The 12,469-nt window shown below is 38.1% G+C and overlaps 1 protein-coding gene across 3 annotated transcripts in view; it reads left to right on the top strand.

Annotated features, from left to right (window-relative positions):
* Window positions 1–12,463, top strand: part of LOC149018706 (uncharacterized) — a 73,328-nt gene extending 60,865 nt beyond the window's left edge. For all 3 annotated transcript variants that reach the window (XM_089152866.1, XM_089152867.1, XM_089152865.1), the window contains exons 9-14: window positions 3,216–3,712; window positions 9,243–9,342; window positions 9,485–9,544; window positions 11,312–11,404; window positions 11,492–11,611; window positions 11,770–12,463. In XM_089152866.1, the coding sequence (XP_089008992.1) occupies window positions 3,216–3,712; window positions 9,243–9,342; window positions 9,485–9,544; window positions 11,312–11,404; window positions 11,492–11,611; window positions 11,770–12,084 (1,185 nt within the window). In that variant the 3' untranslated portion in view covers window positions 12,085–12,463. The remainder of the gene's footprint in view (window positions 1–3,215; window positions 3,713–9,242; window positions 9,343–9,484; window positions 9,545–11,311; window positions 11,405–11,491; window positions 11,612–11,769) is intronic.
* The last annotated feature ends 6 nt before the right edge of the window (window positions 12,464–12,469 follow it).

Below are 12,469 nucleotides of genomic sequence, written 5' to 3'. Positions count from 1 at the left end.
AACTTGGGAATAACACAATGTAATATAACCTGAGTCTAGGGTTAGGGGTAATTAGGTAACTCTCTAGACTTAGGGTTAGCCCAGGAAATTCCTGCGAAGGGGAATTGCTGAAACCGAAGGTTTCAGGGGTTGTTCTAGGGCTCAAATGATGGCTGGACTTGGGGTTATGGTTTGAAAATTCTGCAGAAAATCTCAAGGAAGAAGATGAGTTGCAGAAATTTTGAGATGGGTGCAAATAGAATTGGTCGACCAAATACTGATAGGAATAGATTCAGTGGCTTAAGGCAACTCTAGGGGGGTTGAATGGGGGTCTAAGGGGTTGGGAATCAAGGTAGAATAGGGGAGGGGGTATGCTATATCGCTGGGAAGAAGAAGAGAAGGGGAAGGGCTACGGTGGTTAGATAGGGGGGCTGAGATTGCAGGGGAAGTATAGGGGACCTCTGTGCTTACTTATGACACACCAAACTTGCTGGAACTTGCAGTTGAGTGCTAGAAGGAGAAGATGAAGATCTCAAATTGTGGAAACAAGAGCAGAAAAGCCAGCAGCAGGTCACCCAAACACTCCCACGATTTTCACAAGACAATACTCAAAACTGCGTATTACACCCAATGACTAGGCTATTTGTAGCCTTCAAAACCTAATTTGACTTCACTAAGGACTCCCTAACTAATAGGGATCCAACAAATACTTACTAAATTATGACTCAACTACTAATTTTAGAATAAAACCAACTATAAGATACAGTCCCTTAAGATAAGGAACCCTATCCTAACCAACTGACAACCTTGTCTTAACCAACAACTAACAAACAAACAATTGAATTACTTGCTAAACTAGGACTCCAAATAAAATATATATAAAAAAAAAATAAACTCTAAAATATTATCCGGACTTGATTCAACTAAGGCTCGCTCGAACCAAGGGTTGGAAAATGACCAATTTGCCCTTGGGCTGGTTTGGCCCTCCTGGTTTGGCTCCTACTTTCCCATGGGCTTGGGCCCTCCTTTGACCCTTTTGGGGGTATCTGGGGCTGGTTACATCACAATGGGTCTAAGGGGGTTGAGGCAAGATGGCAATACCTCTAGGGACCCTATCAAGAGGTAGCTATGGCCCTAGAGGCTATCACTTCTTGTGGTGGTGATGTAGGAGGCTGGCGGCAACACTAGGGGGCTTGCAGAAGGGAGGCGATGGCCTCTAGGGGCTATCGCTAGATGTGGGGATGCTGACAGGAGGTGGCGACACCCCTAGAGCAATCACAGAGGTAAAGCGATTGGAAGGGGGGAGGTGTTTTTGGTTTTAGTATTTCTCAAATCTGAGGATCAGATCTGTGGCCTTGATACCATGTTGAATGATTGGAGTTTGGAGAAATCCTGACTTATGTCTGTGTGAAATAGAATGCCTTTATTTATATCAGTAGCTTGCAGAAAAGCAAACAGATATTCCCGATGTGGGACTATTATAATGATATGATATATCCTAACAAACAATTCGACCTTTATTAATAGTACTAATACTATATTGCCTTGCAACACTCCAAGACCTGAGTACAGATTTAAAAGCACCCATACCATTGTTTTCAAACAGTAAATCAGCAATTAGCATAGCTCATAATTGAGTTCAGCATGATATGACCAACTATGTAGAGATTGACAAGGAGAAGATTCAGTCTTGACTGATCAACTTTTCCTTTGTCTCGTCTGACAACCAGAAGGCTATTGTCTTTACTAAGAGTCTGAGAACTAAGGTTTTTGGCTACATTACTAGCAAGTTTGGCATAAGCCGCATGATAGATATCTATGCACCAAGTTGAGGGGAGTGTTGTAATTCTAGGAATAAAAGGTAGAATTGTCTCTAGGATATTATTTGTATTAGTCCCACATCAAGAATTTCTTTTCTTTTTGTGCTCTCGTAGTATTATAAACAAAGGCTGACTGTGTCTCCCTGACACAATTCTAAAGTTCTCAGACCATTCAACACCTTCGAAGCTGCATATCACCTTGCCTATTTCATATTCTAAATCATATCTTTGCTGATATTGGGTCTTAGGATTTAAAACTCGTTAGAAACTCAAACCAAATGTAATGTAGGACGGGATAAATAGAAATAAATCTTCATTTGGTGGTAGGGGAATCAGTGGGAAGGAAAGTGGAATTTTGAAACCTAGGTAGAAACTTGGTAATCATTGCCCCATGTGACTATCACTAACTCAATAATCCGATATTTGGTCTTTAAAGTTCATTTTACTGTCACCCAGATCTCTTTGGTTTGAAAGTTAAATAAAAAAATTCATGTACAATTATTTTTACTGAATAAGAAATGTGAGGTAATATATTCAATCACAAGGGGTATGATTACAAAAGTTTCTTTCATAGGTTTGAAAATTTTCACTTCTCTTTGACTTCCCTGGCAACCAAACATAGCCTAAGAGAACTTGATCAATTCTTCCTTGACATGCATGGCTTTGTGTAAACTGATGGCTTTCCAAAATTGGAGCTACAAGACCTTCAGATGGGTGGCCTGGGGTCCAAGGCCCTGACTGCATGTAGTGTGTTATATGTTGAGGACCTATGCATAAACTGATCCCACATTAAAAAGGGAAGCAAAGTGCATGAAGCTCACACTATTGAAAGCTTTGGAGAGAGAGCAAATATGTGTATGCAGTCTTACCACTGCTTTGCATAAAGGATGCTTCAGGTATTTCCTTGATTTAAAGCTTGACCGGCAAGTTGCGATAGAGTAATCTTACCATTGCTATAAGGCTTGCCCATGATCAAGTGATATTCAACCATGTGATGTAATTGTTAATATTTGAAGCCCAGGTCTAACATTTCGGGGTTAATAAAAAGCACATTGTTGAGAAAATCTGTCTTGAAGATTTAAATTTAATTAATTATTTATTATTAGTTTTTAAATTGATCTTCTTGATTAGAATTGCCACAGTAGGTCCTCAATTTCCCATTTTGGAACTTGAAGGATCCTATGTCTGTGTAGTCTGTGCTCTTCCTTGGTGGACCTGAGGAGTCCTGTTTTTGAAATAGTAGGGATTCATAATTTGCCTGGTGAGGTTTACTTCATTGAGATTTTCTGCTATTTCATATCTGTTGCAGATCACCTACCTTATTACATAATTATTTGAAAATGAAATAATGAATGTTTTTTCTCCACCCACTCGAATTCTTTTTCGAGTTAAATAACAATCAATAATTTGCATCAGGATGCTGTGGACTCCAGTTTGCCCATCGAAGAACAGAAAATATCCGGTCAAATGTTACAACATGTGACGGAAACGCTTAACAAAGAGATGCCAAGTGAGGGCCTTTGGAATTACCCTAACCAGCTATCAGAAGAAATGGTTCGGTGTATGAGAAATATTTTTATATCACTGGTGGGTTCTTCCGTTGTGTCATCAAATCAATCTACAATTGAGAAAACCATTGCCCCATTATTTCCTAATGGACATATTTTGAGTTCATTCTTGTCTTCATCCTCTGAACAACATTCGATGATTTCGTCACGGACGCAGAGTCCACAAGTTGATCTCCGATGTAATGCTGAGTTGTTGACCCTAGAGAACGTTTGTGATCCTTATAGTGTACGTGGTAAATTATGCTGGGCTGACATTGGAACATATGGCTCAGCAGTCGAGGTTTCTTGGATGTCAGTGGGGAAGAAACAGCTTGAATATGCTGCTGGAGCATTACAGAGATTCAGGTGAGTTTGTCACATTACCTTTCTTGGTTAATACTTTTCCAGTGGAAATGTATTGGGTTGATGTTTGTATTCTGAAGATCAGTGACCTTTCAGATTCTGGATCATCTATCAACCAACATCATGTTTTTTGCTCCTGACTAATATTTTGATATTAGTGTTTTGAAACTTGTATGCAAATCACTTCTTAGGACTTGACAAAGGAACTGTAAGTTACCATTTTAGAAGTTGGAAATCATCACAATTCAGCTGTTCCCTTGGGGACAATTTCTTACCTGATTTACTCACCTCTTCCAGTTGATCCACTCAGGTATGAGATTTCTAACTTGGTAGCCAAGTGGATTAGAATTATCCAATTCATTTTGGACATTGTAAAATGGAAATACTAAACCACAGGTTCAGCCTAAACGAACCTTCTCTATTAACTATGCTAGCAAAATTTCTTCATAAAGTCTGTCATGCTTCAGTTGCCATATGAAGTACTGGCTCAAGCTTTCAGCATGCCTCGAATGGGGTCTTGGAGGAACCTTCCAATTGATTCACTCCAGCACCATTAGATTTAAGAATCCCACCCACAATTAGAATAATGGGGACTCAGAAAGCAGCAGGTGATTTTTGATAACTCCTGAAGTACAACTCTGATCAACCCCAAATTGCAACCAATCTAGGTCTTAACGATTACTCATATCTGTTGGTTGGGTATAAAGATTTGGGCAAGTGAATCAAAATAGGAAGTGCCTTCAGGATGAGAAACAATATTATAACTTCACAGCTATACAGAAGAACATCATCGAATAAGGACTGCATTCGATATATGAGAACTGACATAAACTGATAGCCAGATTCCACAGCTCATCAAGCCAGCAGAGGGCAGAATATAGTAATGACTTTAGTTTCCTATAAGAGGTCAGATCAAGGCCCGACTTGGGTTGAAGGTGGGTACAAACACCAACTTGGAGCCCCAAAATGTTAGTATTCCAAGGGCCAAACGTTGAGATAACAGTACCTCAAAGTTGCAGCCAAATACCTACAGAAAGATAAAACTGCCAGTAATTTTATGGCCAACAGAAACTTCACACATCAAATACATATGTAGCATCCCACTGATCCCAGTTCATAACTTCAGTTGTAATTCAAGCTTCAGTGAATCAGTAGGAAAACCCAGGCGTAAAACCAAGTTAGGAATGAATTTCAGAAATTAGCAAGGTTATCATTGTAGCAAAACCAGCCCTGTAGAAATGCTGTAAGATCTGATTAAACACTGCTCTTATACCACCGAATTCGGACTGCCAGAATGATGATTATGAGGTGGACAAAACACAGAAACTAAGTGGCTGCAGATAATATAACTGATGAATGGGTTGAGTGGGTAGATTGAATGAAGGAAGTGGGGTGGAATTATAGTCATCGTAAGCCAGCAGGATTTATGAATGGACGAAGAGGTAAGGAATTAGAAAACCGCAGCACTTAGCCAACTTATAGAACAACACAACCTTGCCCGAATGGGAATAGCAACAGATGTTTGAAGAGGACAGTAGCAGTATCCAGCAGCACGCTGGAATAGAGGCTCAGCTCCAGTGGAACGATGGTTGTAGTGGTGAAGGCGGCAGGGCAGGAACAGTCCTGCATATCTGTCATTTAATCCCTCCTTATGTTAATCAGCAGTGATAGCTCTCCAATTTGATTGTGGATTGGATTCATTTAATCCTTCAACGGGCTTCACAGATGTTGTATTGACACAGGGAAACACCTACAGAAAGTATTGCTTTGCAAGGGAAGGGGATAGGAGAAAGTAAATGATTTTGTGTGTGTGAGTGAGGTGAGTTTTTTTTTTTTTTTTTTGGGTTGGGGGGGGGGGGGGGGAGTAGGAAAATGTTCTCTCTCAGCCCTTGGTATCTCACACACAGCCATCTCTGCTCTGCAGTTGAATATCGATAATTGCGTAAGGAATGGCAACCTGGCCTGCAATTTTGGTTTTCCCAAAAGCTTAGTCATCTGAAATGAAATGGTTTATCTATATAGCTTGGCTAATGTTTGCTGAATAAAATAACCGCAAGTGTACAGTATCGTGTAGCTAACGGGTCGATCTCAGGGAGATATGTCACCTATAATTCAACTTCTTAATAGTAATGCGAGAGTGGAATGATTCTATTTTGTTAACTAATTAATTAAACCAAACCAACGTTCCTAATCCATACATCTAATGCAATCGAATTAAGAGGAAAAATAAAGCAAACATAACGCATAAATAAAAGACAGGAAAAATAATGCGAACAATAAAAATAAAAGGGTAGTGATCCGAGTGTCAACTCTGGATCGAGGGAAGGGGAGTATAATAATAATGACTTTGACCATGGACCCTTTGCCGTAGCTTACAGTCCACCGATTGGGGGAAATGATATTAGAGAAAAAGAAATTGCAGAAAGAAAATAACAGAAAGTAAATAACAAAGCAATAAAAATAAAAGGGAAACCTTAACCAAAGAGAGGCACGCCTGTAGGCATCTTTGATCAAGGACCCAAGGGGAAGGGAGAACAATAATAAATGCTTAAATTTAAATCCTAAATTAAGAATATGGAGGGGGGGAGAGAAGATTATTGAGGAATCTTACTTACTTGCATCTTCCAAACAAAACTTAATAAACGATTCAAATCTCAACCAACCCTAACAACCAGATCTAGAATAATCTAGATCTGCAATTGTTAGACCCAGAGAGAAAGCGAATCCTCAAACTTGAAACATGAATTTTAACTTGAACTTGAAATTGCATTGATAAAACTAAAGGAATTACACTTGCATAAAGTAAATTACACAACTTCAATATTCCTAAACATTCAATCTAAAAAACTAGAACCCACAAAATAATCAAAGAACTAGAGAAAACCTAGAGCAAGACAAAGAGAATAGAAGGTGCAAGACTAAAATAAACTAAAGAGACAACAAAGTGTCTAGACCTAAGAGGGAGGTAATATTTATAGGAGAAGGAGAATAAATTACAAACAAGGAAATAAAATAATAATACATGATAATACTAATACTAATACTAATACTAATACTAATAATAATAATAATAATAATAATAATAATAATAAGAGTAAAATAGAAAAAGAAAAAGAAATAAAGAAAGAGCAAAATTCGTTAGAAATAAAAAGAGAGAAAGAGAGAGAGAGAATGTGTGGAGACAAAAAATAATAAAAAAATAAAAATAGTAATACGTGAAGAGGGAAAGTGGAGAGAAGGTGGAGAAATTAAATTAAAAAACTTTGATTTTGAAGTTAACGTGGAGACAAAGTGGGAAAAGGAAAGAGAAAGAAAATAAAAAATATATTTTGTTAACAAAAATATAAGTGGGTTGGTTATTAAGGAAATAAGAAAGTAAATAACATGGAAAGTGGAGAGAGAGAGAGAGAGAAAAAAAAAACTAATTAGAGAAATAAATAAAATCTTCTAAAAAAATAGAAAATCCTAGTCTTTGACTACTTGTGGGCTCCGTACAATTCTCAATTACAATAAAGAAAAATAAAATAAAAATCCTAATCTAATTTTACAAGATATTCTGGAGTTAGCCCATAATTGCATCTCTAGCCCATCATGCTCCAAATCAGGCCCACTTTCGCATTTGAGAATTTGAACGGACCTCTTGACATGTAAAAATCGTATGTTTAATACCCAAAACTCCAGATATTCGCTTAAGTCCTAAGAATTCATAAAATCTGCAAAAACAACATAAAACTGAAGGTAGCTCCACTCTAAGTGTGTAAAATGCATGCTTTATGCCCTAAGATTTCACACATAAATGTGCTCATCAGCTAATGCTTTACAATGAGAAGAAACTTAAGAAATAGCAACCTAATGAATGTAGCAAAAAATTAAAACCCTAATGAAAATAGATACTAGACTTTATAGTTCAGCCATCATAAGAATTAGAAATTAATATTTATGAAAATAGAAATAAAATAAGCTTCTATATCTCCCAAGAATAAAATATCAATATAATCTGACCTTGGATCCCACAAATCTTCTAGGAATATTCTCACTGGAGTCAAATATGGGGCTGTAATACCGTTCATGTCAACAGTGTTTTGGCCTTTTTAGGTCCCAGGTGGGTTGAATGGGCTGGCTTCAGATGGCCTGGTCCATTGTTTGTCCATTTGGTCCTAGTTCCTTGGACTTCATCTCTCTAGCTTTTGATTCTGCACTACAGTCAGCCTCTAAATAATCTTGAGCCAAACAAAACAGGGCCACAACTCAGATTTCCAGGAATTGAGCTTAAGGGATTGAACAGACCAATAAATGACAGGATATGGCAAGGGCTTCTCACTGGTCACCACTAATCTCTCTGCAGTTCTTTTGCATCGAGTTTGTTGCTGCACACAAGGAAGATAGCATTACAGCAAGTTTTTATTGAAGTCATTGGGGTAGGATGATCCCCCTATTCTTTTATTTACTGTTTCGCAGCATTCCTAAAAAATTGTAGCTCTTCATGCACAAGCAAGAGAGTTCTAGAGAAAGCAAAGCAGAAAGCTCCCATACTACTGCAAATTAGAAACTAACTACTCAAATCCTATATAGGACCTGAATCCCTAATATTTGGGCATATAGAATTGGCCCATCACAGTAGAGATCTCAAAAATACTATGCCTGTGACCCAAATAATGCATTCTGCATTAAAAGCTAAATTTTGCTTGAACCAAATAAATCAACCCAAACCCAAAATGATAGGCCCACCTTCTCTTCTTGCTGAAACTCTGAATCACTTCATTCCTAGGTGTATTTGACTTCTATATGTGTACCGAATTCTACCAACAATATGTCAGGCGTGCCTAGGTGGACGCTTTGACAACCATGTTCACTTCATAAATTCATTTTAAAACCTAATATAAATTTACTAATCTACCCAGGAATCCAGTGGATCTGAATCTTTGGTGCCTGACTGCTACCTAATAATCACCTTTAATATGATCAATAATCAGCCCATAATCAAGGAAGAAAGAAGCATTTTTCTGCTGAAACATGTTCAAGTTTTTAACATAAGTAGCAATTGCTGAGAGGTGGATTTGAAGTTGGGTGCATTTCATGAATAACAAATAGATGCAGCCAGCAAAATGTGTGATTCTTGAGGAATACAAAGAATCACAATTCACATGGCTATCTTTAATCTAATTGTATGGAAACGATTGAGGCTCATGGTAGTGTCAAGCGAAAATAAGAACTTTCTGAGCTATTTGACAGAACCTTTCATTGGTTTTGGTTCATTTTGAAAATAGAATTTAATGAGTATTATGGTCATTTGACCCCTCTGGAGGTAATATTGTCACATTAAAAAGTTAATATGAATTTAAACAGTTAACTGTGTACTGTCACTAACAGTGTGAAGCATGGAGGTAGGGTTTGTAAGGTTTCAGTTTGGAGGGGTTGCGCTGTGTTTCCAATGGAAATGGAGGGTGCTTATGTAAAAAGTTTTTCTTTTTAACCGCATAATAGTATGGAACTATTGCTAATAAACTGTTGTTTCCATTTGCGAAAAGAACAGATCTCTTGTTGAGCAGCTGGCCAGAGTGAACCCAATCTGTTTGAGCAGTGACGAGAAGTTGGCTTTCTGGATCAATTTATATAATGCACTGATTATGCATGTATGTTTTTTGGATTTATTTGTGCTGTTATTTATTTTCCAGATTATGATCATTTAAGTGTGGAATCTTAGTTAAATGAAGATTAAAAGATACTTGCAGAAAATTTTTGATCTCCTCTGTTCCTTCTCACACTGTCATACAGGCTTATTTGGCATATGGAGTCCCTAGAAGTGACTTGAAGCTCTTCTCTTTGATGCAGAAGGTTTGACATGACATAATTTTAACCTCTTTCTTACAGCCCATTGTTTCATAATTTGGTACTTTATGAAAGGCACCACTCGTAGTCACCTTTTTATTTCAGCTTGTCACATTTGAACTGAAACAAGAAAGAACATCCCACTGAAAACTTCTGGTAGTACCTCTACAACCCATCTAAGCCAGGTTTAACTTTGAAAGCCCCATCACTCTGGGGTTAACATAGCCTGCTGGAGGTCTTTTCTGTCTTGTGGTTACAGAATCCTCAAGGCTTCTATATGATGCTTGAAGCATCAAGCATTTCCTGTTCAAAGGTAGACTGAAGCCTTGAAACTGGTGAAAAAAGGACTATCATCAACCATACATCTTCCAATCTTCCATGGCACTTAAATTATCAAAATGCCATTCTTGGTGAACTTCCAACTAACAACGGCAGAACTAGTCCAAGCAACTAGGAGTGCATGGAAGGTCAACTGCATTATAATGTGAGCATTGTTGATTTGTTTTGGATAGTAAAAAGTACAACACAGTTGGCCAAATAAACATTGTAAAAGTAATAAACTCCCTTCAACAATGCTAGTGGCCTGCCTACTCACAAAGGCCTTGCTTGTCAAGACTTTCTCAAGTGTTGTTTGAAGCTAGGCTTGGGTGATGTATATGCTCCATCTGGAAGGGGGATGTTAAAAGGTTTGATATTATATTAGTGCAGGTGTATCTTGGGGCATATACTTTCTTGCTTTAATATTACTTAATGTGACATTTAGTTCTTAGACATTATTATAAATCTTGGGATAATGGCATATAACTCACCATCATGCTCACAGTTCAGCATTATGTGAGAACCACGAGTCTGTTTTCTTCTCTAGAGACTTGCTGTTCCTTCTACTATCTGTCTTCTGTATCTTCTGTAGTACTGTAAATTGTTTTGGTGTGCGAAGAGTAAGTGCATAAGTAAGGGGGATGATAAGGTGACTTTAAATTCCCATTCATGCTTGAAGCTGTAGCCTTGTCTGAGCACCAGTGCAGCCCATAAGTAAGCACCACATCTGGTTGCAGGCTTAGATTAGATTGTGAATTATTATAATTAATTGTCATGTTCCTCTAATTGAGGCTTTGGGTTTAGGGGAGCTACAAAGGCTTCACGTCCTCCACATGTCATACTTGGCTGATTTGTTCCCATCTTTAAGGCAGACTGGGCTTCAGATCTTGCTACTATTTTATTTTTTTACTTTCGGCAGTTATTATTGGAAGACCACCACTTGCAGTTAGGTTATTATGAGGTTAGCCCATGGAGTTTTACCTAAATAATGCCAATGTTCAGCTCTTTGGCTCCATGATCTGCAGGATGGGTTGGGTTCTTCTAATAGATTTCTAGATGTTAATTTCTTCTGTTCCTCAAGTAAGACATTTGGAGGATCAGTGACCAAACAAGTGACCAGTCGGTCACTTATAAAAACCATTTAAAAAAGAGTTCAAGTGCAAAAGGCTTCCACATATAGTAGACTCTGGGGGTTGAACCCCCCCCCCCCCAAAAAAAAAAAAAAAAAAAAAAAAAGAAGCAGAGTCTGGGGAGGTCTGATTTATATGATGTTATCCCTATCTCCAGATGTACACAACCTTACCTCTGTTTCCACCAGTTTCCACTTCTATTATTGTTGTTAATTGTAATATTTGAGCAGTTTCCACTTCTATTATTGTTGTTAATTGTAATATTTGAGGGGGAAAAAAAATTCCTAATTAGATTCTTTATCCATTATATTCTTTCTCCTTTCAGGCAGCATACACTGTTGGGGGTCACTCCTTCAATGCTGCTGCTATTGAATATGTAATGCTGAAGATGAAGCCACCTGTCCATAGGCCTCAAGCTGTATGTCCTTATCTTTTATTATACATCTATTTAAGTTCTTATTTGTTAGATCTTTGGTCGATGTATCAAAGCTTGTTATTCTATTAGGCATTGGTGCTCGCACTTCACAAACTCAAGGTATCAGAGGAGCAGCGGAAGTTTGCAATTGATACCTCCGAACCACTTGTAGTATTTGCTCTGAGCTGTGGAATGTACTCATCTCCTGCGGTAATAGTCTAGTTTTTTATATTAGCTTAAGTTTTAGTTTTGAATAATGAATTCAGTGTTTCAAATCAAAATCCAGTGCTATGGGGAACTTTCTGAGCCAATGATGATATAGCTGCTACTGATGTGGGAATTTGAAAGAAATAATACTGGTCATGCAGGTGAAAATCTACACTGCCAAGAATGTGAGAGAAGAACTTGAAGCTGCTCAGTCTGACTTCATTCGAGCTTCTGTTGGGGTGGGCAGCAAGGGGAGGCTCATGGTGCCAAAAATGCTGCACTACTTTGCCAGGGGCTTTGTTGATGATTCTAACTTAGCTGTATGGATCTCGAGTTTCCTTCCGCCTAACCAAGCAGCCTTTGTTGAACAATGCATCTCTGGGAGGCGGCACAGCTTCCTTGGTTCTCGTAACTGCAGCATCCTCCCCTTTGATTATCGCTTCCGCTACCTTTTTTTGCGCAAGAAAATCTCCTGATGAATACCCATTCTGTGCATCCTTAGTGTGTTCGCCAAATGTGTTTATTGGTTCTTAACGTTCAAGTTTGGTTTAATTTAGTTCAAATTGATGGCAAATAGTTCTGAGTAGAGTTCTGTGGTAGTATGTGATACAGTCCAAGTTAAATCTTTGCTCCTGGTCTGCTGTTTTCAATGAGTGTAACTGACAAGTGCCTATTAGGTCTTTCACCTGAAGACCTCTAGTATCGTTTGCATTAAACCTACTTTCTGTCCAACATAAATGTTGTACTTTACCATAAATGAGAATGGAGCATCAATTTCTAAAACGATCCATGTATCTTACCATAAATTTTGCAGATAAGAGTGTTCAGTTTATGAATGAAATGTTGCAAGAAGAAATCGAC

Source organism: Hakea prostrata, chromosome 4, assembly GCF_041222555.1.
Source record: "Hakea prostrata isolate BN-2017 chromosome 4, UWA_Hpros_2, whole genome shotgun sequence".
NCBI lineage: Eukaryota > Viridiplantae > Streptophyta > Magnoliopsida > Proteales > Proteaceae > Hakea > Hakea prostrata.
This window is presented reverse-complemented; position numbering and strand designations above follow the sequence as displayed.